Source organism: Zea mays, chromosome 2, assembly GCF_902167145.1.
Source record: "Zea mays cultivar B73 chromosome 2, Zm-B73-REFERENCE-NAM-5.0, whole genome shotgun sequence".
Lineage (NCBI taxonomy): Eukaryota > Viridiplantae > Streptophyta > Magnoliopsida > Poales > Poaceae > Zea > Zea mays.
In genome coordinates, this window is record NC_050097.1 from 9,315,454 (window position 1) to 9,334,846 (window position 19,393).

At 45.9% G+C, this 19,393-nt stretch overlaps 1 protein-coding gene across 1 annotated transcript; it reads left to right on the forward strand.

Annotated features, from left to right (window-relative positions):
• Window positions 1-2,512: 2,512 nt before the first annotated feature.
• LOC100101528 (starch synthase IIIb-2 precursor) lies at window positions 2,513-13,164 on the forward strand. Its single transcript, NM_001112546.1, is given in 16 exon segments — window positions 2,513-2,648; window positions 2,927-2,990; window positions 3,084-4,526; window positions 5,360-5,574; window positions 5,727-5,997; window positions 9,066-9,238; window positions 9,308-9,415; window positions 9,726-9,835; window positions 10,231-10,333; window positions 10,638-10,808; window positions 10,934-11,062; window positions 11,677-11,859; window positions 11,957-12,088; window positions 12,168-12,279; window positions 12,500-12,623; window positions 12,701-13,164. Coding segments are annotated over 16 exon segments (3,567 nt in total). The 5' UTR covers window positions 2,513-2,552; the 3' UTR covers window positions 12,834-13,164.
• The last annotated feature ends 6,229 nt before the right edge of the window (window positions 13,165-19,393 follow it).

A 19,393-nucleotide genomic window follows, 5' to 3' on the forward strand; every position in this document is an offset into this window, starting at 1 on the left:
TTCGCCCCTTTCTGACGCCTCCGTCCTTTGTCCTGTTTGACGTCCATCCGCTCGACAAGCTAGATCTCGCTTGTCGCAACGATATGACTTGTCCCCTGCAGTCGGCGAACTTGGCGAACTAGAAAATCATGGCTCTCATGTGATCTTTTTGCCCCCCCTAAATTTTCGTCCTGCGTCCGCCACTGGCGTAGACGCTAGAGGAGAAGAATTGATTCACGGTTTTGTATAGAGCTCAACCTCGTAACGTATAATTGGAAATTTGGAATCGATCGCCCAAGTTTGGTCCCTACCGATGGACGGTCCGCACGGTGTTTTTTCATTTTCTCTAGAGAGTAGAGGACCGAGAGATCAAGCACACGCTGCCAAGGTCCCAACTAGTCCTTTAGGATGGGTCGTACCGTGCTGGCCCGACACTAGCCCATCGTGCTTCGGACTTCAAATTGTCAGATCGGGCCAGCACTGATTTCATTCAGGCCGGACTTTATTGGGCCTATCTCCTAAAGTATAGGTCCAGCACGGCCCTAAAGCACGGCGTGCTTGCTTCGGGTCGTGCTTTACTAGACCTGACACATAATTATGAAATATTCACAAAACCCTCTCAAGTATAAGTCATATTAACAATAAAGAATAAACAACAACATAAATAAAGCACGAGGCAGCAAGCAAACTGAAACTAGGGCACTGGGTCGTGGTAGTGAGTAATAGTGAGCACTGAGCAGCAACAAACAAACATTTGTAGAACACGTGAGCAAACATTTGTAAAGCACTTATTGCTATCTCTTGGGAAAAGGCACGAATGTGAACGGGCAGAACAAGGCAGTGGCGGATCCAGAGGGGGGGGCAAAGTAGGCCATGGCCCCCCCTCAATTTTATACACCCCTTTATACCTATGATTATTTAGTATTAAGTGTAGAAAAAAATCAAAGTTTTAGATAGTATAAAGTCTTGTTCTAGATCTCTAAAACTAATAGCTAGTTGCTAAAATTACCCAAGAGGTTTAGAATGGATCAACTAATTGTTAGTTATACCCCTCAGATAAGTATTAGTTGTTAGATGCCCCAACCCAGCTAAATCAGTTAACAATTAGCTCTAAAGGTTTAGAACATGGCCTAAAACAACCATGTTATGAGCCTGCTTGCCGGATTCTCTCGATCAAGTCCTTGCATCTACCAGTCTGACTCTAATCTTCCCGACAACACCTAAACCAGTCTGCTCGCTGCCTCGTTTCCGCCGCCGACCCATTCCCGATGTGACGCCACCCGACTTCGCCCCTTTCTGACGCCTCCGTCCTTTGTCCTGTTTGACGTCCATCCGCTCGACAAGCTAGATCTCGCTCGTCGCAACGATATGACTTGTCCCCTGCAGTCGGCGAACTTGGCGAACTAGAAAATCATGGCTCTCATGTGATCTTTTTGGCCCCCCCTAAATTTTCGTCCTGCGTCCGCCACTGCTTGCCCCCACTTGTGCTCAGGATCGATACGACTATCGACTTACGTCACCTTCTTTTCTCTGTTACGCAATGATTAACTTATTAGCATTGCTAATATTTGCCAAGGTGAGATCAATGTACAGTGCACTAACTCTTCATTGTTCATGGAATACTAGTTTTTTTTAAAACCTTTTAGGAGTACTCACCTTGGCAAATAACTAGCACGGTGTATACAGAATACTAGTTTTTTTTTAAAAAAAACGTTTTTCTTTATACAGGATGACACGTGTCTAATTTTCTGCATCATGTGCTTGGATACGCTCAAGAACAGATCTCTCGTGCTCGTGTCTCAGTAGGGGTCACATGCATGGTTCCTGATAACCCGACTCAGTGTTGTCCTAGGCAAGGTGTTATGTTATTGTGAAATTCATTTTTTTAATTAAATACCAGTGAAATATAAGCAGAATGTTCCGGAATTGTACCCAGCCGAGCAGAGGCATCAGCAGGCAGGCGAAAGCAACACGACTCGTGGTTGGCTCCTTGCACCTTGCTCCGTCGATCCGGTGGGCGGTGGCCCCGTTCCCAACTTCCCATATCTTTCCCGACCAAGAGCACCCGTCCGTCGCGCAACGATGGCCCCACACTCCTTTGTATCGCGGTCGCGCGGCAGCGAGCAGGGTCCCCGAGTCTGTAGCCGCATTGGATCCATCTCTCTGCACGTGGGGCCTGCGCGTCCCCCGTGGCGGCAGCACCCCAACGCCGTCCACACATTTCCCAGCGAAAAATCCTTTCCCACCAAAAAATAAAAATGGAGCCATGGAGGCTGCAGTCACACACAGTCACTCACACATGTGCGCGGGCACGGGAAAAGCACGAGTCTACTTTTCCCTTTCGATATGCGGCCGAGGAGAGCCTCTCTGGCGAATGGCGAGTGGCGAGCGATTCGTCTAGACTCTAGACAAGCCCGGCTGCGCATTTCGATGCAAATACGTGGAGGATGGAGTAAAATACTAAGTAAGTGAGAGAGAGGATAGAGGAAGGAGAGGGTCTTTTCTTTTCTTGACCCAAGGTCCAAGGAGGGGATCAGGGGGGAGTGAGCGAGGGGGAGGTTTTGCCGCCGGCAATGGAGACGAATCTCCGGGCTCAGAGCCCGCTCTGCTCCCGGACCCGCCCCGCACTCGCCGTGCGCCCGGACGCTGCCGCCACTGGCCTCACGCTGGTGAGTTACGGCCTTTTCTCGTTGTTTCCTTCCCCCTTCCGCTTTCTGGTCCGTGCTGTTTGTTCGTTGCTGGATGCGCTGATTGGTGGGTGTGGGCGTCCGGGAAAAGCCGTTGGTCTGTATTTGGGAATGGGGAGCGAAGTGGCTGGGCTGGGTTTAACAGGCTACGTGGAAACAAAGATTGGTCGCAGAGTAACAGAATTTGTTGTGATACCGAAAGATCAGTCGTGGAGCTCGTGACGCTGACACTTTTGTTGTACCTTTGTTTGCTGTCACAGTCTGTCATAAGGCGCAGCCGATTTACGAGAGGCGGGCTCGTTCGATGCATGGTGTCAAGTTCAGGTTTGAGGAACGTTTTTGGTTACAGCAATCTCACTGCTTCTACTGCTTAGCTCATGTTTCTTTTTTTTCTTCTTCTGTCACTGTGTTACTCAGATTATCATAAGAGTAGTCCGAGAAGGACGTCGACTTCTAAGAGCAAGGGTGTCCCTTCCGGAGGGTATGCTTCAAGACCTACTGCTGAATCCAGCACGAAGAAGATAGAACAGAGCAGCGACGATGAAGGTGATTTTAGCAGAACCAATGGGTCACTCTATGGTGAGGCAGCGGAGCAGGCAAGTACTGCAGAAGAGTCGTCTCAGGTTTACTCGACAGGAGACATTTCAAGCAGCGCAGAAAGGGGCGAAGCTGGGACCGAAGAAGAGGCTGACCAAAATCAATCTTCAGCGTTGTTTTCTGTATCTGTGGATGATGACTCAATCGACAGGAAACTTGATGAGTACCGTGGTAAAATAAGTGCACTAGCAAGTTCGAAACCTAAATCTTCATCACTTGCAAGTGTTGCTGGACAAAACGAACCAGTTGGCGGGCAAGAGGAACCAGTAACTGGTTCCAAGGAACATGACAGTTCAATTGTTGATGCGCCCATAAGAGGCAGGCCATTTGCTGAGGCTGTTGTGGGATATAAGGATTTTACTGAATCAGTAGCAGGAATGGCAGCCAGCAAGAATGAGGAAGAACAACTTGTCTCGTTAGAAGATGTGGTGGGGATAAGTACAGATGCAGATATAGAAGCACCGGTTGAGGATGATGTTGATCCAGAAGTGCTACTGAGGAGGCTTCAAGAGCTTGCTGATGAGAATTATTTGATTGGGAACAACTGTTTTTCTTTCCCTGAAGTAGTGATGGCTGATTCGATGATTGATCTTTACTTAAACCGCAGCATGTCGGCCTTAGCTAGCGAGTCCAATGTTTTTGTAAAAGGAGCATTCAATGGTTGGAGATGGAACGCTTTCACTGAAACAATGCATAAAAGTGAATTAAGAGGGGATTGGTGGTGCTGCAAGCTCTACATTCCCAAGCAGGCATACAGATTAGACTTTGTATTCTTTAATGGTGACACTGTCTATGAAAACAACAATCACAATGATTTTTTCCTGGAAATAGAAAGTGGCATAGATGAACACTCATTTGAGGATTTCTTGGTTGAAGAAAAACGAAAGGAACTCGAGAGGCTAGCTGCAGAAGAAGCTGAAAGGAAAATACAAGCTGAGGAGGAGCGGAAGCGAGGGGAAGAAAGGGCCGCGATGGAGGCTGACAGAGCACAGGCAAGATCCGAGGTTGAGATGAAGAAAGAGAAATTGCGCCAGTTGTTGAGTTCAGCCAGTAGATATGCTGATAACTTATGGTACATAGAACCGAACACCTACAGAGGAGGGGACAGGGTTAGATTGTACTATCACAGAAGCTCAAGACCACTAATGCATGACACTGAGATTTGGATGCATGGAGGTTACAACAACTGGATTGATGGACTCTCAATAGCTGAAAGACTTGTCAAATCTCATGAAAAGGAAGGTGATTGGTGGTATGCAGAAGGTATGTGTAGTTACTTTTTTCATCCCTTAGGATTTATATTACCCATTGGGCCATTCTGTTCAATTTCAGATGATGCTACTCTTTTTTTTCCTTTCATGATCTCCAACCTGAGACATTACTTTGACATATTACTACATGTTATATTAGTAGATATTGATAATGTATGTACTAGAAAGCCCTTAAAATCTATTAGAAACCTGTTCTAACAAAAATAGAACCTAATGATACAGCTTTCATGTGGCCAACCTATGTAGCTCTAAAATGTGGATGGTCATATTTTAGAAAGTTTGACCAAAAGGTTGTAAAATGTAATGGAAACCAAACCATTATATCGATGAAGGAGCTCTTCCTGATGTCCAGTTGGTGCTTCAAGCTGTAACTAATGAGGGTGTCCTTTGGCGCATGGCGGGAGCATCTGCTCTAAAGCAGATGCTTCTTTAACTAAACAGGGAGTAGTGTTTTAGTTTTAGTGTACTGAGGTGTGAGTGTGGCTTTGGGAGCTTCTCTCCCTTGTAGGAGTAGACTCTTGTATCTCGGAACTTCTATTTGTTCTTAATGAAATGACATGCAGTTCTCCTGCATTGTTCTGTTCGAGAAAAAACACTATATCATGGCGTAGGTTGTACTGCAACAAGTTAAAATTGTTCAATGGATAAATAGGTATGGTTGCCTGCAACCCTTATGGCTATAAGTTACCTACTGAAGGTTGTATTTTCAAGTACATGCTTATCTCATGAATGAATCTGAAGATCTGTTATGTGCTTGATCTTTGGTGTTTAGCTTCTCTTTTGTCTGTTATGCATAAATCTTACTTTTGTCTGTTATGCATATAGTTACATTACCTGAAAGGGCATTGCTGTTTGATTGGGTTTTTGCTGATGGGCCACCTGGGAATGCAAGGAATTATGATAACAATGGAAGACAGGATTTCCATGCTATCGTTCCGAATAACATATCGGATGATATCTTTTGGGTGGAAGAAGAACATAGGATCTTTACAAGGCTTCAACAAGAGAGAAGAGAAAGGGAGGGCGCTGAAAGAATAAAGGTTAGCTTAGAATAGGCTCTGTATATAGTAGGAGCAATGCTTGTATCTAGTAACCTAGATAGTTACCAAACAAAATGCAATTCTTTTGATACTCTTTCAGCTACATAATTGTCAAAAAGATGAATTTATTGTTGCTTTCTTTCTCCAAATAGGCTGAGAGATCTGCAAAAATGAAGGCTGAGATGAAGGAAAAGACTATGAGAGCGTTTCTGCTTTCACAAAAACATATTGTGTATACTGAGCCGCTCGAAGTACATGCAGGAACCACTGTGGACATTCTTTATAACCCTTCTAACACAGTGCTGAATGGAAAGACGGAGGTTTGGTTCAGAGGTTCCTTTAACCGTTGGACTCATCCAAGTGGTCCCTTACCACCACAGAAGATGGTAAAGGCTGAGAATGGTTCACACTTACGAACAACAGGTGTGCAAAACATACAGTGCATTGCAACTTTTCAATGGACAATTTTTTATATCAAGTACTAGGTGGCCTTCAAAAGTAACTTTACCCTAAGCTACTTGTGTAATCTATCTTGTATGGTGAACTAGTTGGTATATTTTGGTATTGGATATGTTTCTATAAATCTAGGGTTTAAAAACTCTTCAGCATCCAAACTCCTAACTGTTAACTGTAGCCCTTGGGGCCAAATATATATATTTTTAATAACAGTAAAGGCCAAATATACAAGCGATCTATGTATACACATGCATGGAAACCCTTGCAGTCCTGAACTATGAAGAAATGGAAACAAGTAAATATGTTCTCTAGTACTCACTTGTTCCCTGGTTATCAGAAGAGATATGTCATGGACCTTCGGTCCATGGGGATAGTTGTCTTCTTCGGCGAGGTTATACCCCTCTGTCGTAGGCTTGGTTCTAGGGTAGCAGCCCTAGGCGCTTGAGAGTCATTGCAAGAGAAGGAGATTGATTTGATAATATATTCCTTCTTCCTTTGTCTCCTGCGTACAGGCCTATATATAGGCCACCGGTTGACCAACTAGGCAACCACTAATTAGGCAAGTGACTAATTGGAATTATCTCCCCTACAATTTAGGTCTATCAATTTAGCCACCAAATCAGTCACTTTCCTTTGCCATGCCTTCCTTGCGCGCGTTTTCCTTTGCCATGCCTTCTTTGCGCGCGCTGCTTCTAGCGCCCGTGCCTTCCTTGCGCGCGTTGCTGCCAGCGCCCCCTGCGGCCTCTCGCTTTTGGCGCGCATAGGTGCGGCTCCACATGAGTGACCGCTCCCTATGATGTCCATGACATCTCCCCCTCCCTTGAGGACCAGCTCGTCCTCGAGCTGCCATAGACTTACCTGACACGACTTAAGGTTAAGTCTTTTACATCTCGGCTTACCTTTATTATTTAAGACGAAAATACAAAATAATTGTGAAATTAAAATATAAATTTGAACTGCAGCTATGTCCTCCTGCCCTCCTGGATCCCAAGGAAAGAGCTGAACTGCGGCCTTCACGTTGGATGAAAGGTGGAGGAACCAGCCCGTTCTTATGTTGGGTCTGTCCAGCACCAAAGCAAGTGCCCGAATGAAGGAGACGATCCTCTTTGGCCGTGCAGGGGGGCTGCATACCCAGATCTCGACTTCTGCAGGGGGTTCAAAAAGTATAGACGAGACCTGGTGGTTGAGCACGCAGGTTGCGAGTTGGTGCAGCGATGAGCTGATCAGCAAGTGCAGCTTCCGCACTGCCCGCCTAACAAGGAAGCCGCACACTGCGGCTTGCAGGCGCACCACGGCCTGCTCATGTGATGACGGCCATGGGGTGGCCCTGGAAGCCACAGCAAGGTGCTTCTCCCCACGAAGGGACTGTACCTGGCGGCGTGCCAGGAACCCTCGCGCTGCCGTCTGAAGCCGCACCGCTGCTTGGAGTTCCTTCTCTGTCTTCTCCTTGTAGCGGTGGAACATCACAACGAACTGATCCCACTGCTCTGCGAAACGGCCAAAACTCTCTTCGAGCCGAGTGAATGCATCTGGAGTTAGAGATGGCGGGTGGGAGGGCGTTGCGGCGGCTGATGGCGCGGCGGCCGGTGGTGGTGAGGGATGGCCGGCTGGTGGTGGTGAGGATAACCTGGAGCCAATGTTCAAAAAAGCGCGCTTAAGCGTCCGCTTAGTCACGATTAGATGCTAAGCGGTGCCTTAGCGCTGCGCTTAGGCCAAAGGCGTTGCTTTCAGCGTCGGGCGCGCTTAGGCGACGCCTAATTTGAGCTACGCGCGCTAAAGCGGTCCTGGGCGCAGAGAAAAGCGCATGCAGTAAAAGTGCATGCAGAAAGCGCATGTAGTTTCTGCGCAGGGAAAAGAAGTGTGGCGGGAAAAAGAAGGGTGGCGGGAAATAAAGTGGCGGGATTTCCACTTTATCTGCTCGGGAGCTGCTGCTGCATTTGAGAGTAGGGAAAAGTGGTGGGAGCTGTTGTGGAGAGGACAGAGGAGGGAAAAAAGCGGGAGCTGCTGCATTTCCACTTTATCCAAGTCTGCTGTTGCCGCCTGCCGGATTGTCCTCTTAGGCTCTTCCCCAATCGTCCAGGTCAGCACAACCCTTCTCCTCTTCCCCCAATAATCCAGTATTCCAGGCGTTCTTCCCTCTCCCTCCTTTGCTATTTTTCTGCTGCTCCTCCACCTCTTCTGTTATGTTTGGTGAAGGGCTGAAGGTAAGAAGCTGGGAACGTGCAGCAAGGCTGCAAAAACATGTCCATTAATCCAGGTAAGTACCCCTAATTCCTAGGTACAACTGTTTTTCTGTGCAAATATATATATTATATTGTAATATTCCTACAAACGCTTAAGCACGATTAATCTATGCTTAAGCTTTATAGGCGCTAAGCAGTGGCCTAACGCCCGCCTAACGCCTAGCGCTTAATATAACCTTGCCTGGAGCTGATACCAGGTGTCCATGGGGATAGTTGTCTTCTCCGGCGAGGTTATACCCCTCTGCCGTAGGCTTGGTTCTAGGGTAGCAACCCTAGGCGCTTGAGAGTCATTGCAAGAGAAGGAGTTTGGTTTGATAATATATTCCTTCTTCCTTTGTCTCCTGCGTACAGGCCTATATATAGGCCACCGGTTGACCAACTAGGCAACCACTAATTAGGCAAGTGACTAATTGGAATTATCTCCCCTACAATTTAGGTCTATCAATTTAGCCACCAAATCAGTCACTTTTCTTTGCCATGCCTTCTTTGCACGCGCTGCTTCCAGCGCTCGTGCCTTCCTTGCGCGCGCTGCTGCCAGCGCCCCCTGCGGCCTCTCGCTTTTGGCGCGCATAGGTGCGGCCCCACATGAGTGACCGCTCCCTATGATGCCCATGACAAGATATGATAAGCATGTGAATATGTTATATAGCTAAAACTAAAACAGACTTTTATTTTCCTCAAACCTATCGAATTCATGTTCACACATTGTTGAATTGTTGTTGCCAATATTGATCAATCTTTACTGATTTCTCTCTGAGTTCTCTCTAATTTATCTGTTTGTTTTTTTCCCAGTCAGGGTTCCCTTGGATGCATATATGATGGACTTTGTCTTCTCTGAGTCAGAAGGTGGAATATATGACAATAGGAATGGGATGGACTATCATATTCCTGTGTCTGATTCTGTTGCAAGGGAACCTCCAATGCATATTGTACACATTGCAGTGGAAATGGCTCCTATCGCGAAGGTAGATTTACATTTCATATTTTGTGACACAAATGATGATGGTACTTGACAATTACCAATATGGAGACAGGTCGGAGGCCTTGGTGATGTTGTTACAAGCCTTTCACGAGCTGTTCAAGATTTAGGCCATAAAGTTGAGGTTATTCTGCCGAAATATGATTGTTTAAACCTTAACAGTGTAAGTTTGTCTACTGGTGTAAAATGTCCTGCGTCTTCTTTTCTTTCCCTTTTTTATCTGTCTCCTCACCTTTCTTTCATTTCCAATTTCCAATTTCAGCGTCTTTTTCACTTCAATGAAGTTGAGTTCATTTAGTTTTAAAAGCACATGAATTTATGGAGGGAGAATATTCTTAATGTGTGCTCTTTCATATTTAATCTGCAGTACCTTTTTATGTTATTTGTGGAGAGTTTCATGTGTATGGATGGATGACCAATGGTAGTTGGTGGATACCAATTTTCTTCATTATGTTGGCGTCCTTCGGTTGCAGGTGAAGGATTTACGCTACCAACAAAGTTTTACTTGGGGTGGCACAGAGATAAAAGTATGGTTTGGAAAGGTTGAAGATCTCCCTGTTTATTTCTTGGAACCACAAAATGGGTATGCATTACTTCATTCTCTATTTTACAGGGATACTTGATTTCTCAGTTGTCATTGGCTGCATTGTCTTTATAAATGGTCTTATACTTTGTTTTAATTACTTTTCACTTTTTAGTTATCATTACTGGTTCCTTGTCTTGCGTTTCAGTATGTATTTAGATTAGCTGTCACATTGTTAGACCAGCTCATGCTCAAGTACAAGGTGTTGATGGTAGCATCAGTAAATTCTGAATATTGTCGTATTATATTTTGCCAAAAAAAATGCTACATTGTACTACTATTTTATGTAAGATCCAAATTTTCTGTTCTAAGTAGGTTCTTTTTTTTTGTTTGTTGCTCCAACAAATTTTAGAGTGGATTTAACTCTAGGCTTTATTTGATATTTCTTTCTGCAGGATGTTTTGGGTTGGATGTGTCTACGGGAAGAATGATGAGAGTAGATTTGGCTTCTTCTGTCATTCTGCTCTGGAGTTTTTGCTCCAAAAAGGATCTTCTCCTGTAAGTACATGATTGTTCAGCAAAATTTCACTTTAATTATTGTTGCTTACCATTTCCATCACATTTGCTCTTTTTTCCTGCTGCTGGGGCATAATAACAGTTAATTTATCATGTGATTTGTTATTATTGTAATAACAGAGCATTTTTTTCTTTCAGTTTCTAGTTGCCAAATTATTTCTAACAGCAGCTGTCTTTCTCTAAGATGTGGAACATTACAACATGTGTTGCATATTGTAATCTTGTTGACTGCTCCTTTTCCCCCAAAAAAACTTCTCATGGGGGTGCTATATTCTTATTCTTGCAGGATATCATACATTGTCATGATTGGTCAAGTGCTCCCGTTGCTTGGCTGTACAAGGAACATTATGCTCTTAATGGGATCGGAAATGGTCGGATTGTATTTACCATCCACAATCTTGAGTTTGGAGCGCATCACATTGGCAAGGCAATGGCACATTGTGACAAAGCTACAACTGTGCGTACATTGTTTTCTTTATTGTTGTGTTTGTACAGTTGTGTTGTACAAATTCTTCAAATTTCTCAGTTGTGCTCCTGTTTGTCTGATCTAAAATTTTAAACTGTTTTGGCCATCTCTTCCAGGTATCCGATACATACTCGAAGGAAGTGGCCGGACATGGAGCTATTGCACCTCACTACTATAAATTCCATGGAATTCGAAATGGAATTGATCCTGATATTTGGGATCCATATACTGACAAATTTATTCCGGTACACTAATGATCACGGGCTGTTTTCATATACAATTTTATTAATTGTATTAAGTTAAAAGCTTAAGTTGATAGAAAAATGTGGATAAATTCACTTGTATTCCTACATTCCTCCTCATGTCGAGGCTCTCTTAGGTCTTAGATATGGAATATGAGTAAGCAACAGTTATTTTATTTAATTGCGCTAACTTGAATTCGAATTCGAGACCTCTAGTTTTGATACCATATTAAGTTGCATGTACCAACCAATTCAACCAAAACGGTTAAGCTGATTAGAAATGGTGGACAATTCACTTATATTCCAACATATTTATATACATTTGACCTTTTACTACCTCGTTGGACTTGTAAGCTTGCGTCAAGGGTGCAGCTCTAGATAAACTTACCTTTTATTGTATCATATGGAACAGCTTACACATTTGCTAATTTTTCAAAAATATCTTGGGTTATGCGAGGCTAGAGAATTCTATTGCAATTAATTTAATTAGATGTTTGTTGTACCACTACCACTTGCATACTTCATTTACATCGAATGTAGATCAATGATGCAACTTCTGTTTCAGTACCATTATGAACAGTTCTGGCTCAATTCTTTTTTGCTGCGTTCTATTTCAGGTCCATTATACATCAGAGAATGTTGTTGAGGGCAAGAGTGCTGCAAAAAAGGCATTGCAGCAGATGCTTGGATTACAGCAAACTGATACCCCTGTTGTTGGAATCATCACTCGTCTAACAGTTCAGAAGGGAATCCACCTTATCAAACATGCAATGCATCGAGCTCTTGAACGCAATGGACAGGTCTTATCTTTTTCTTGCTCAGGAATTGCAAGTTTGTTATGTTTCATTTACACTATGTTCAGATTTCTCAGAACTGATGCATGTGTTTCTATGGTAGGTGGTTTTACTGGGTTCTGCACCAGATCCTCGCATACAAAGTGACTTTACAAATTTGGCCAGTAAGCTGCATGGTGAATACCATGGCCGAGTGAAGCTATGTCTAACCTATGACGAGCCACTGTCACATTTGGTTAGTTTCAGATCTGCCAATAACCCCGTGTATTAGAATTAAAAAATTGATGGGTGCTGAAGTTATGATCATGTTGTAGATATATGCTGGCGCAGACTTCATTCTCGTTCCTTCCATCTTCGAACCTTGTGGTCTAACACAGCTTATTGCTATGCGCTATGGATCCATCCCAGTTGTTCGGAAAACTGGAGGTTTGTATATGAACTTAATAATGATATTCCCTTAGCATTGCATTTCCAGGAGGACAGATCTGGTGCAGTGGTGAGAACTCTCACTGAGTCATCAGGTCGTGGGTTCCAAGCAGCCTCTCCGCATCGCGGGGAGAAGGCTTGTCTTGATTTATCCTTTCTATACCTTCCTTAGTATTGCATTTCAATTTGGCAACTAAAAGTTCTTCCATGAATGCTGCAGGCCTGTACGACACCGTTTTTGATGTCGACAATGATAAGGATCGGGCTCAAGCACAAGGTCTCGAGCCAAATGGATTCAGTTTCGAAGGAGCTGATAGCAGTGGTGTGGATTATGCTCTCGACAGGCAAGTATAAATCCATCTGAAGTTGCGTAAACTAAAATGCTGTATCGCTTATTCCACCTGTCGTCATTTTATTTCAGAGCCATAACCACATTTTATGATGCACGCGACTGGTTCAATTCCCTTTGCAAGAGGGTAATGGAGCAAGATTGGTCATGGAACAGACCTGCCCTAGACTACATGGAGTTGTACCATTCTGCTCGCAAAAGCTGATAGCTTTTACCACTAGGGAAATCAGGCTCGTTTTGCCCAGGTTAGAAGCATCTCAGCCTCAGGCCTTGTGCAAATTCATTTGTGCACTGGGAAGAAAAGAGTACCGACTGGCCTTGAGCATGCCCGCCGTCTAAGGATGCAACACACACCGTGTATAGTTAGAGAATGCTACTCGTCGTACGTTTCATGCATGTGTTTTGTGTATACACCTCATGTAGCTTGCAAAACAACAGTACGACGTATCCCGGCCGTCTACCATGCCTGAGGGCGTATATAGGCTATAGGCTTATGCAAAGCATGTACCATTAATTAATTATTACATAGTCTTTTTATGTCAAAGTAGTGGAGGCAACCATGATCTTCCTTCACCGCTCCTCCTCCCCCCCCCCCCCCCCCCCCCCCCCCCCCCCGTTCTATCCCCGGTGGTTGATGGTATGTCGGTTGTACCAGACTCAGAGTAACAGATGTCGTGGCCCTCGGGTACCCTTTCTCCTCTCGGTGGTTGTTGGCTCCATGTTGTAGCAATGATTGTTGTTGCCGTAAATTTAGATTTATGTTCCCTTATTTCTCGATACTGTCACATGCATGATTTATGTTCTTTTTACACTGTGATTGTCATTGATCTTGCTGGTTGAGTGGTTGTTTGGATCCGTAGCCATATCCTTGGATTTTGTGGTATGTAGCCTAGATGATGTTTAAACTTGCTTTGTTCACATGGATCTGGTATATGATGGTGTATATTCTTGATGATTTGTTCACATGGGCAGATGGGCTGTTATGTTTTTACTCATGTTCGATGGTAGATCTTTCCATATTTCTATATTTCTGAGCAATGTATGAGCTGGTCAATGATGGATCTAGGTATACTTGAATGTGAACATTAGTTGGTCCACCTAAAAGCACTTGGAGGCACAATCGTTGTTGCAGTCGTGCTAAATGTATCCTACACTATTTACCCGTTGGCCCATGGCTTATCAATCCTAAAATACACTATCATGTACCAGTCTGCTCCTCGTCGTCGTCGTCTGATTATGGGGGGAGTTGCTCTTGTCATCTTGTGTTAGTTATCACTTCTTGGTTGTTCGCTAGGTTTAAGCGTCGTGAATCTGTAACTCTGAATATGTCCCTCTGCATCTGTTACTTGCAATCGGTTACTATGAAGATATTGAACTGTTATTTTGAGTATTTTATGGCTGATGATGAAATTAGATGAAATTGATAACAACTTGGGAGCTACTTGATTAAACTGATCAAATCGATGCTACTTCTTTTGGTTCGTTTTTCTGACTGTCGATGATTCTTCTAATCCGAGGCCAAAAAAATCAATTCGTACTTTCATGTGTTACAATTGCCATCTTATATATTCAGGGTTGGCATGCTATGTGGTATTTTGAGGAAGAAAATCAGGGGGTTTAATTTGATTGGGCCACTTGTAATGACCAAGTTTGTGAGTACAGTCATGCCTCTTACCTAAAATATGGTAGTATGCATGAAGCAAACAATGCATTCAATTCATATATGCATAGTCAAGGTGAAGAAGTTGGAAAAACAGTTCTATAAGCATGTTGCTGCACCCATTAGTAATCAAGACAAGTATGGTTTGTGTAGTTGGAAGGATGTAGTTATCATTGTTTAGAGTATTGTAATTCTTGTGCTCCTTTATTTACTGATGTAACAAAGTCCTCATTGTTCATGTCCCTATTGAATTAAGTGATGGGGTATGAACACTTATGTGAGGACTATTAACTAGTAATGAGTACTTTTTGTTGCAGAACAATAATGTCTTTGTTATGAACAATTATGTGAGGACTATTGAATTGACTGAGTTTTCACTATTTGAGGAAACAACCATGGTTGGTAAACTCACCATAGGTATATAAGGGGTGACGCGACCAACTACTTGTGCAGGCAACCAAATAGAAATAATAGCTGACCACCTTCTGTTATGCAAGGAAAGCAGGGACTCGTTCTATGCAGGAAAGTTTGCGTAGGCAACCAAACAAGGCCTGCCTAAGTGGATGCAAGCCAGAAGCAGCCTATCTAGTTAGTAGAACAGGCCCTCTAGCTAATCTACCAAACACATCCTTATTGTATATATCGCTGTACTATCTGATGAGGAAATTTATCAATGAGGTTACTATTGCCTATTGTTGACGCTTTTTCGGAGCGCCAATCACTCAAGAAGAACTGGCGGCGGTGCCCTCTGCACAGGGGCGGACGGTCCGCGCGCAGGGTCCGGACGGTCCGCGGCCTGGTGCGAGGCGGCGGCGCTCTCTGGTCAGACGCGGACGGTCCGTGGCACAGGGCCGGACGGTCCGCGACCTGGTGCAGGAGCTCGAGTTCCCTGCCTGACGGCCGGACGGTCCGCGCCCTAGGGCCGGACGGTCCGCGCGTGCGCAGGGGCGGCGGTAGATCGCCGACGGCGCCTGGATCTCGCTCCCGGGAGGGACCCCGTCGGGGAGGAGAGATCCTAGGAGTTGTCTAGGCTCGGGCAGGCCGACCTAGACTCCTCTAATCGACGTAGAGTCGAGGAGAGGCGGAGAATTTGGGGATTGGAATACTAAACTAGGGCTAAACTAGAACTAGACTAGAACTACTCCTAATGCTAAGGTAAAAACGAGTAATAGACTTGATTTGTTCGATTGTTGGGGGTTCAATCGGCCGTAGCCCTTCATCTATATAAAGGGGGAGGTCTGGATCCGCTTCCAACTGATTTCCGAGTTAATCCCGCGGTTTTAGGTAACAAATCCCGCGAGAAACTAGGAACCCTAACTGACTCTGCGCACGAGCGGACCGTCCGCGCCACCACCGCGGACGGTCCGGACCGCGGACCGTCCGGCCTCCGGGCCGGACCATCCGCACGGTCATTTTTGGGTTCGAACATATGCCCCCCTGCCTTTTGGTGAAGGTTGACGAACCAAAAGCATATGAACTAAACCTGATGTAAGTCACCGGCTTTTCGATATGGAGATTATTCAATAAAGCACCAATATAAAGGCCGTTTCGGATTGTATCTTTCTCGGCCATGACCATTTGATCAATGGATCAAAAGGAATAGAATGGAGGTGCCCCCCAGTCTGGATAGACGAAGGGGTTATACATGTACCATGGATTCATCATCGTGCCATTCCATGTTTGAACAGGATAATATACCGACGATGAGTAAATAGGTGGAAAGTACCCTGGTCTCATAGAATGAATAGGCGATGCTTGTTGTGTCGCCTTTTGGGCCGTTTTGTTTAACCGTTTTGTTTTAGCAGGTGGCCAGGGTCTCTTTGTTGACCGATCACGTGGAACAGTCTTTTTGCTAGCATTTTTGGAGAGCAACTGATCAAAAGTAGGATCGGCTTTGATCAGCCGATTATATGTGCTTTGACCTTGCGTCTTTTTTCTTGCTTTATCTAGAGGTTGACGTCTTTGGTCATAGGGGGACTGTCCGGCTGAGTTAGCCGGACCGTTTGTCTGAGCACCGGATCGTCCGCACGTAGGTGCCGGACCATCTACGATGTTCGGGCTAGGCTGATGCGTTTGGTTCATTAACTGTGTCTGCCCCCCAGTGTCTTCGGACTTTTTAGCCTTCTCGTCCGAAGCCTTTCGAGCAATCTCCTTTTGTGATATATCTGACATGCGGGGATTGTCAATGACGATACCCTTGCCTTTGCCTTTATCGGCCATTTCGGGCCGAACCAAGACCTTTTTGCATGTGAGTTCTATTGTATTAACAGGAAAGGGTTGTGTGTCTACTTGCATCTCCTGAAAAGCCAATCGACCCTCATTTATGGCCGATTGTATCTGTCGACGAAAAACATTACAATCATTGGTGGCATGAGAAAAGGAATTATGCCACTTACAATAAGCACGCCTCTTTAATTCATCAGGAGGAGGAATAATATGAGTTAATTTAATGTTGCCGTTTTTCAGTAACTCGTCAAATATTTTATCGCATTTGGCAACATTAAAAGTAAACTTAACTTCCTCTTGTCGATTCTTTCGAATCGACTGTAAAGCAGAACACGCTGAAGGTTTAGCCTGTCCTGGCCAAACCAGTTCGGCGGTGTATACATCCGTGAATTCATCGTCCGAATTATCGTATCCCACTAGATGCATCTGATGGCTAGCCGATTTTGATGTTTCCTTACTTCGGCTTTCACAGGTCATAGCCCGCTGGTGTAAGTGCACTAGTGAAAAGAATTGGGTGCCATCTAATTTTTCTTTTAAGTAGGGTCGCAACCCATTGAAAGCTAGCCCTGTCAGTTGTTTTTCTGCGACATGAATCTGAAAGCATCGGTTTCTAGTGTCCCGGAATCTCCGGATATAGTCATTAACCGATTCTTCAGGCCCCTGTCGGACTGAAGCTAAGTCAGCCAATTCTAACTCATGTTCTCCTGAGAAGAAGTGTTCATGAAATTTCTGCTCTAATTCTTCCCAAGAGTTAATAGAGTTTGGTGGCAAAGCTGCGTACCATGCAAATGCAGTATCAGTAAGGGACAACGAGAATAAACGAACGCGGTAGGCTTCCCCATCAGCCAATTCTCCCAAGTGTGCTATGAATTGGCTTATATGTTCGTGTGTGCTTTTCCCACTTTCACCAGAAAACTTAGAGAAGTCTGGTATTCTAGTTTCCTGTGGGTATGGCACGGTGTCGAATCGGTGGCTATAAGGCTTCCGATATGATTGCCCTGTACCTGACACACTAACACCGAGTTTGTCCCTGAACATCCCGGCTACCTCGTCTCTGACCCTCTCTGCCATGTCTGGCGACCATCCATTGAGTTTGTGGGTGGAGATTTCAGGTTGCCTGACATTACTCTGTCGGCTTTCCTCCCAGGTATGTTTGAGGTGTGTGTTAGGTGTCCTATTAATGTCACCAGCTCCTGCCCTATACCCCTCAGGCTCTCTTGTGGCCGAATAGTATTCAGCCCTATGTCCATGAGGTGGTATGGCATGATTATAATGTGTTGCTGGTGGGGCACCATAATGTTGCTGCGATGAATGTGGGAACTGTGCGTATTGCGCAGCTCTCGGCTCTGCGTATGCATATCCGGACGGTCCGGCGTAAGAGGCCGAATGGTCCGCGACCTGGCCAAATGGTCTAAAGGTATATCCGGATTGTCCAGCCGTATATGGTGCTACGTGGGTAGTCTCGTACCCAGACCGTCTGTCGTAAAGAACTGGACGGTCTGCGATCGGGCCGAATGGTCCAGGGCTGTGCCCGGATGGATCGGCCATATATGGCGTGACTTGGGCAATCTGCGCATGGACTCGTGTAGAGTCGGATGGTCCAGCGTAATACGTCGGCCGGTTCATGCCATATCCGGACGGTCCGACGTAAGATGGCGGACGGTCCGCAACATATCCGGACGGTCCGGCGTGATGCACCGGACGGTCCGTGATGGGGCCGAAGTGTTCAGGGTTGTACCCTGATGGTCCGGCCATGTATGGTGCGACCTGAGTGTTTTGTGTGCGGGCCTGCATCTGGTCGGACGGTCCGGCGAAATACGACGGACGGTCCGCGGTATAACCGGACTGTCTGAGATGATGCTCGGACGGTCCGGTCGCGTCCAGTACCTGCCGCGTGCCTAGTGGTTGCGGCTGTGATGGTGACACGAAAGCGTGCATCGGCATACCATATGATGGCTGGGTCAAAGGTGACCCGTTTATAGCCGATGTGTTTGACGTGGGTGGCACTGTATTAGACTCTCGCGATGGAAAATTAGGAGCAGCTGATTTCTCGTATGCACGTAAATGCATTTTAATAGATTCATCTACATATCGCTTTAACTGATCTCCTCGTTGATCCATGAAAGTCGTAAGAGATAGATCTGGAGTACTTACAGCGGGACCCTGCAGTGGAGGTAGGAGAGACTCCATATCGATCTCCCCTTGACGGACGATCTTCTGGTGGCGATCCACCGTGAAGTGTGACAAGTACTTGTCCGCCGCCTCCTTGCGCCTTTCGGAGAGTTTATGCAGCAGTTCCGCCTCTTCCTTGTCGCGTTGTTCGTTCCATTGCCGCATCACCTCCTTCTCATCGCGCATTACGAGGTCTTCAAAGGGCCTTTGGTCATCAACCGAGAGCGCCTCCATGGCCGGCTTGATGATGTTGGTAGTGGAGATCTTGGTGGGATCCTTAGAACCGGCCATTTATGGGCCGATTTTTAGCAGATCTAGACACCTAGTCCCCAGCGGAGTCGCCAAAAGTATGTTGACGCTTTTTCGGAGCGCCAATCACTCAAGAAGAACTGGCGGCGGTGCCCTCTGCACAGGGGCGGACGGTCCGCGCGTAGGGTCCGGACGGTCCGCGGCCTGGTGCGAGGCGGCGGCGCTCTCTGGTCAGACGCGGACGGTCCGTGGCACAGGGCCGGACGGTCCGCGACCTGGTGCAGGAGCTCGAGTTCCCTGCCTGACGGCCGGACGGTCCGCGCCCTAGGGCCGGACGGTCCGCGCGTGCGCAGGGGCGGCGGTAGATCGCCGACGGCGCCTGGATCTCGCTCCCGGGAGGGACCCCGTCGGGGAGGAGAGATCCTAGGAGTTGTCTAGGCTCGGGCAGGCCGACCTAG